At 33.6% G+C, this 7,704-nt stretch overlaps 2 protein-coding genes across 8 annotated transcripts in view; both read right to left on the minus strand.

The window, feature by feature from the left end:
* The window catches only part of LOC107692374 (putative tyrosine-protein phosphatase auxilin), a 44,167-nt gene extending 40,387 nt beyond the window's left edge, over window positions 1–3,780 (minus strand). For all 3 annotated transcript variants that reach the window (XM_016491398.1, XM_016491399.1, XM_016491393.1), the window contains exon 1: window positions 3,491–3,780. In XM_016491398.1, coding sequence (XP_016346884.1) covers window positions 3,491–3,539 — 49 coding nt within the window. In that variant the 5' untranslated portion in view covers window positions 3,540–3,780. The remainder of the gene's footprint in view (window positions 1–3,490) is intronic.
* A 2,093-nt stretch (window positions 3,781–5,873) lies between these two features.
* LOC107692375 (adenylate kinase 4, mitochondrial-like) overlaps window positions 5,874–7,704 on the minus strand; it is a 7,695-nt gene continuing 5,864 nt past the window's right edge. For all 5 annotated transcript variants that reach the window (XM_016491403.1, XM_016491406.1, XM_016491401.1 and 2 more), the window contains 2 exons: window positions 6,563–6,681; window positions 5,874–6,400 (listed from right to left, as the gene is read on the minus strand). In XM_016491403.1, coding sequence (XP_016346889.1) covers window positions 6,274–6,400; window positions 6,563–6,681 — 246 coding nt within the window. In that variant the 3' untranslated portion in view covers window positions 5,874–6,273. The remainder of the gene's footprint in view (window positions 6,401–6,562; window positions 6,682–7,704) is intronic.

Below are 7,704 nucleotides of genomic sequence, written 5' to 3' on the forward strand. Positions count from 1 at the left end.
ATAATATAATATAATATAATATAATATTGTATTATAGTTATTATATCCGAGTTGTCTGGAACGCAACATTAGGTTAACATTTCAAAAAACGAGCGAGTAGTACTACAATTACGAGCCATTCTATAAGGTGGCATTTCAGCACTTGACAAACGGATAGCAAACTCCTAAGTAGCACTTAAAGCACAGCTACGTGCGATTGTGTTAAGTGCATTTTTGGGAAACGCACGTGAAACAATAACGAGCAATCGTAAAATGAAGTAGAAAATGCTCTTAAGTGATAAGATTAATCGTTATCGAGAAACGCAGCCGATTGTCTTCGTTTGTATCTCAAAATTTGGATTTTTGTTTTACTTTTCCTTGCAATATGACTATTTTTTTTAGAAATGTGATAGAATTAGAATAGAATTTTAAGATATAAACTCAGAATTGTGAATTTATAAACTTGCAATTCTGAGAAAAAGTCAGAATTGTGAGATTTAAAAGTCACATTTACCTTTTTTTATTTTTTATTCAATTGCAGAAAAAAATTGTGAGATGTAAACTCAGAATTAAGAGGGGGACAAATCAAAATTGTGAAGTTTAAACTCTGAATTGCAAGAAATTCTGAGAATTCTGAGTTTATATCTTGCAATTTTGAGAAAAAAAGTCATATTACCTTTTTTTTTTCTTTTTCTTTTTATCTCTTGGCAGAAATGGGCTTCCATAGAAAATCATTGGCCTTGTCTAGGAGTTAATGTTACACTCACACAAGGTTGTTTTTAACACATCTTGTGATCATTTTCAAGGCTTGTAACTTGTAAATGTCTGATAATCTGTCACTGACAATGTTACAAGAGTCTTTCAAAAAAAAAAAAACTCACTCTACTACTCTAGAGCCAGATCTAGTAGTTTATACCTGTGTAGAAAGCAAGAGTGGGCCGGAGAAAATAAACAAGAAGCACTGATGTTTTTTTCCCTTTTCAGCATTCTTTTCTCTTTTTATTTTAATATGTTTAAAAAACAGTCTTCATATTCACAAACTGGCATCTGTATAAGACTACAACGAATATGATAAAACTATTAACAAAGCTAACACGCCTCACGCACTGTAGGTGATTCAGGTGACACTTAGACCACAATGTATCTTGGTTAATATGCTGGCTGAATAAAGTGGACTTGGATTCATGGCTGGGATTGGATTAATTTTTAACATAATGAAAGCTTAAATTGTAGTGGCTTGCTTAATAGTTACTTAGGTTGCATTAACCCTTTAGGAAACCTTATAGATTAAACCAATAGTTCTTTGCAGTTGGTAAAAAAAATAATATAGGCTTACAACTGACATTGGATAAATTCAGCTGAATAATATGTGAAATCATCAGTCATGAGAAGCATTCTTCTAATGTAAAGTCGAGACTGTGAGGACATGCAATATTGCTTCCATGGCAACAGAGGCAGGGAGTGCACCCTTCTGCACAGCTCCATTATGATGCAAGGGATTTCCCTTAACCTTTTAAACCATCATAAACTGACCTTGTGCGTATTATAGATTACACATTAAAAGCAATCAAACAACATAACACTTTCTTTGTCATTGATCAAACTTGAGTGATTTTTTCCCCATTAAACATAGAGCTCTAGAGAGAAAGATGGATCAGATGAGATAATTTAATTTTGTGCCAGTTACAACCATTTAGCATTTTCCAGAATGAACGAAGAGCGGATTTAAGCAGTGCTTATCAGTGGATCAAACTAACAGTAATATTGTACGGAATAAAAGCAAACGAGCAAACACCAGGTAAATTATCAGAATTTTTCTAATTTGCCCTGAACGTGTTTATTAGTATACCTTGCCAATATTGTATACAATATTTAAAGATGTATTCTATCCAATTTTATATTGTATGTCTATCTATCTATCTATCTATACATTTGTTCATATATATATATATATATATATATATATATTTATATACTGTATATATATATTAGGGCTGCACGATTATGACAAAAATTAAAAAATACATTGAAATTGTAATTGCGATTATTAATTACGATTAAATGAATGATGTTTACACCTTTGTTTGAAGCAACTGCATGCCATATTTTTATATGAAAATAAACAAGCTGAAAACACTAACTGAAAAACTTTTATTGCTTTTGTACACGTAGCAAGGTTTAAATAAAAAGAAAACAAGTAGATAGAATAGAAAAAGAATAGGGAACACTAGTGTTAGAGGGTCGTTTTGTTAAATAAACAAGTCAAAAGAATAGAAAAAGAATAGAGAATGCTAGTGTTAGAGGGCCATTTTTTATAATAATTAAAAAGAAAACAAGAAGATAGAATAGAAAAAAAAATAGAGAATGCTAGTGCTAGATGCTCTTTTTTTTAAGGAAACAAGTAGTAAGAATAGAAAAAGAATAGAGAGTGCAAGTGTTAGAGGGTCTTTTTCCCCTTTTTTATAAATAAAAATAAAACAAGTCAAAAGAATAGAAAAAGAATAGAGAGTGCAAGTGTTAGAGGGTCCTTTTCCCTTTATTTTATACATAAAAATAAAACAAGTCAAAAGAATAGAAAAAGAATAGAGATCGCTATATATATATATACAGTGGGTACGGAAAGTATTCAGACCCCCTTAAATTTTTCACTCTTTGTTATATTGCAGCCACCCTGTTGGAAAATTGTTTTAGAATATATAGCTGGTTTCCAATTGGTCTAAGATGATCATTAGCTGGTCTAAGCCGGTCAGCAGCTGTTCCATGATGGTACCTTCTTGTAGCATCTTGGAAATGCTAGTTAGCTAGCTACATACATACATACATAAATTAATTAATGCATACATACATAAGTAACAAATACATAAATCATAACAGATAAAAGATCATAACAGCTTAAGATGTTCAAGTTTTTTTTTTCTTTTGGACGATGGTAGTTGGCCAAACAGCTAAATGGCCGGCTTGCACCTGCTAATATGCCAATCTTAGACCAGCTTTCAACCATGTTACAAATCATCTACAATCTTAAATCTGGATTTTCCAGTGTGCTCATCGTTCATCTTCTGTCGAAATCTCGGTTCATCAGAATAAATAATAATACTAAGAGACGATGATTATTAAACCATCGCCTCCTATGCATCAGTCTCGAAATGCATCCGATCAGCTGATCTGCTTTGCATGTCGTGACTCGTATAGGTTATTGCTTCTTAAAACAGGCCCATCGTCATATAAAATTACCAAATGCGATATTACGTTGCAGCGATGTTGACATGAAGACGACCACAACTAAACAAAACACCTATGGCACTATATAAAACGTAATACTTATTTAGCAGTGCAGATAAGGATAAAAATCCAGCCTCGGGATTGACTGTGACATCACGACAGCCACGACGGTTTATATATTAATAACAATTCACTGCGTAATATCGAAGATGTCTCATCCCATGCTGTATGACTGCATCTACTAATAATAAGCACATTCAGTGGTTTATAGACAGCGTTTTCCTCCTACCTTTCGATGAACTGTCTGTCATTCTCCGATGCCCCAGCTGATCTTTCATTTGTCATTCGCTGGCTGTCAAAGGTCAGATTGGCGCAAATCCCAGCGAATCGTGCTGCGTTTCGAATAAACCCACGAACAGATACTTGAAGCAATGATTGTAGAGCTACTTCAGCATCATCGAATCAAAACCCACAAGCCAAATCCACAGCCGACTGTCAGTTTGATCTGGATTACTAAACATATATATGTATTATTTTTTATTTCTCAAGTGTTTAATTATTCTAATTGTACAAACCATGCACGGGACCGTTCATATTTAGGAAATCACGCAACGGATTTTTTAATTGGAGTCAAATCTATCTCTGATTTGTTGTACTTTTACTTTAAGTGACAGGCTATTAAGCAGTCAGACCTGACAAATTTTTTGGGAGGGATGATGATAATTTTAGCTGTGTGTCATACTGGACTCCCTCTTTCAATACGTTTCGGGACTTCCGTGATGCAGACACAGACTACAGACGCAGCTGGTATGTGCTACTGTGGCTCTGCTGAAGCTGAGCTCGTGGATATTAATTAGACGATGGTGACGTTCCTCGGTAAACTTCCTGGAACGTCCAAACAGCTCTGGGAGCGTCTGTTATTTTACCTTATTAATATTCATGAGGCAAACCTTCGCCGTAGTAGGATTTGTAAACGTTATTACCTGTTTTTATACAGTCTATGGTTATTACACATCAACGCGCATCCCACCCTCAAAGGACATCCTTCCTAACAGCTGGTCAGATGCCACGTTGCTTTTACGTAAAACGTTTTTACTTGCAGAAAGCTAATAATAATAATCGTCATCATCATCATCATCAAAAAATATTGTAGCTGCAAGTATATTTTTAGATTAGTTCCATTATCAATTAGTTTATATAATAACTGCTGACAGTAGTGGTTTATTATTATGTATTATGTTTTTATGTGCTGTGAATAAGTTTTTATGTGTATTTATACCACTTGTGGAGGTCCAAAGTCAAATTTATATGAAAATGAATGATGAAGATTCAATTCAAATCAAAAGAATACACTCAACATTTCTGTGAAAATAAGTTTATTTTCTTTGGGAAAAAAAGGGAAAGCTCAGGCATGTAAATTCTTGTATATGGTATTGCATAACAAGAAGGTGTGGAGATATTTTAAGTGTTTTCTCCATTCCGTATTGTCCGGTATGTAAGACTGAAACAGAACATGGGAGAGAGAACGGGGAGTAAGAAAGAATAAAAGAAAATTAAACAGAGAAATAAACATAGGCTGATTACTATAAAGTCATGTGTGCCTAACACTCCTTTCACTTATGTTTTGGGGACAAGCAGTGTAATGTAATAGTAATTTAATCTGTGGTTTTTGATTAATCTGTGCTTTAATCTTCTGGATAAAGAATACATCACTGTTGTTCTGGCTGAACACAGTCACAGTTATTAAATGGGTACAATACATAACCTTGTAACCTCATTAGATTATTTTCTATCAACAGTTTTCCCAGATATGGCTTTTAAAAATGTAATGCTGAACAGTATTTACCAAAACAGGCAGTGTTTAAAGAATATCTGATATGGTATAGGATTATTATATCACATTATTCTTATATATTGCAATTTGCTATAGTGTTACTCATACATTGGTTTGATTTTTAACAGGTAAACATTCTATCAATGTATTTCAAAGAATAAGGCCTGGTGTTCACAATAGCAATTTCAGCAGATCAAGAAATTGTACTTCTCCAAGGCATATGTGGCATATTTGGATTATAGAGCTTGTAAAATACATAAAATTATAGAATTTTTTTATGGTGTGTAGTAGCATGATTAACACTACTATGATATATATATATATATATATATATATATATAAAGTATATAGTATCATTGAGATACTATTATAGTTTTTATCAATATTCAACATTGGTTTTTATTTTTAGATTTTCCATTTTAATTTTAAAGCTTTAGTAATTTAATTGTGTAGGTTTGTCATTTTTACAATAAAAAAAAAATATGTCTATATAGTTTTTCATTTTTATTTCCATTTTAGTTCGTTTTTTATTTTAGTACATCAATTTGAAAAAAATAAAAATAAAATAATAAATGCTGCATTCGCTAATAAAAAAAAAAAAACTAGTTGATTTTTTAAATGTTTTTTTTTTTTAAAGCTAATGCTTATTTTATTTTTAGAAAAGTTTGTTTTTTATATTTTTAAATGTAGTTTCAGTTTTAGTTGTTGTCAACTATAATTAGCCCTGACGGTCGTGCTGTATGTTTTTCGTAAGACGTCAGTGGCGACGAACAGGAGTAATACGTGTTTTCCCAGCAGCTCCTGATCACTTCCGGTTCGTGTCTAAGCCGTTTGTCTCATTCACTTACACAAGGTCACATGCGTCTACCCTTCATTATTCTAATGTGATTTAATCACATCTATATAAATTTGTGCACTCTGAGTTGAAATCTAGGAATCATCAACTCTCTTTCACAACTATTGTACTTGTAAGATATAAGTTGAATTTTACAGACTGATTCCCAGATTCCAGCAAATGCTAAAAGCGGAGAGCAAGTCCTTCAAATGTATTAAATCTTGTCAGAAACAGAAATAATCAAAGCTAGCACTATGAAGAATAATACTATACTACCAATGGACAAGTTGTGATAATAAAAATGACTAGCATGGAATCTTTGGAAACCAAATGTGGTCAATTAGTAATTCCTCTGAGATGAGGCCACTTCGGTGTCTTTGATATGAGACTTCAGTGGATTTCCTCAGTGAGTTGAAGCACAACGAGCATCTGATTGGATGGTGGAGATCTTTGTGCTGAGAAGTGTGCTGATATTCGGCCAGATCCGATCTGTCTCTGTGTCCGAGAATGTGTACAGGATGCCTTTAGCCCTTCAAAGGTACACAGAATTACAATGCTTTTAACAAAAGAGAACAAGCTTTTCTGTCATTCTTTCAAATGACTCATAGAAGTACAATTACAAGGACACTGGGTGAGATTTGGTTTGCATTCCAAAATGTGAGGTAATTTCTATAAATGTGTTATGAGCTTACTTATAAAAGTCTATGACAGGTTTGGCAACATCTTTGTAGTGTCTCAGTCTGGCCACCAGGGCTTCTGGTCTGTCATCCTCCTGTTGAATCAATGGCTCTCCTGTGATGTCATCTTTCCCCTGTAAACACACCAGAAATGAGCAAAACTGATAGAAAGATTATGTACATATATTCATTTAGCAAATGCTTTTATACAAAGCAATTTACAAATGAGAAATACAACAAGCGATTTATCATATGGATGCAATAACACTAGCAATATAAACTTTCATACATAGCACAAGCTAGAAGAAGGGATATAAGAATAATAAACGCATAGACAAACACACACACACACACACACACACACACACACACACACACACACACACACTATATATATATAATGTGTGTGTGGGTATTTATATATTAGGGGTGTAACGTACACAGAAGTCACAGTTGGGTACGTACCATGGTTTTGGGGTCACGGTTCGTTACAACAGGAAAAGCTTTTTTTTTCTTTTTTTTTAACACATTTGTGCTACATACATGTAGCATAAGCAGTTGTTTTTGCTTTGAATTAGATTTCAAGATTTAAAGCAAAAACAGAATGGTCTGACTTTAGATTTGTGAAATTATGCTACATAAGACACTTGCACAAAACAAAAACAGCAGATGAACTGAATGAAAATGTAAATGTATTCTCTGACAGCAGCAATATAGTTTCCTTGGTTACCGCTGTAAACAAAGCAGCTGCACTTATAAACACTACTTTAATATGCATTATATGGAGGTAAGAGGAAAAGAAAATGTCATAAATACATTTCTGAAGACGGTCAGTTCCTCTCAGAGATACATTCATATAAACCCCCACATTTGTCTTCCTACAGTATATCGAGCATCGCGAACAGTAGCTTGATCTGACTGGTACAGTGCTTTCTCCTCTTTACAGACTTCATAAAAATTCCACACAAATTACATTTTGGGAAATAGAGATCAGCCAAAATAAAATTAAAAGCCGGATTCTGATTTATGGGTGGTTGACCGGTGCATCTCTAGAACCCGAAACTTTCCCACACTGCTGATTTAAAACCATCGGGCGATTCTTTGAGCTCTTGCATGCCATCTCAACTCACCGTTCTTCTTTTGGGTTGGTGTGTACA

This window comes from Sinocyclocheilus anshuiensis, unplaced genomic scaffold, assembly GCF_001515605.1.
Source record: "Sinocyclocheilus anshuiensis isolate Anshui unplaced genomic scaffold, SAMN03320099.WGS_v1.1 scaffold70, whole genome shotgun sequence".
NCBI classification, from domain to species: Eukaryota; Metazoa; Chordata; class Actinopteri; order Cypriniformes; family Cyprinidae; genus Sinocyclocheilus; species Sinocyclocheilus anshuiensis.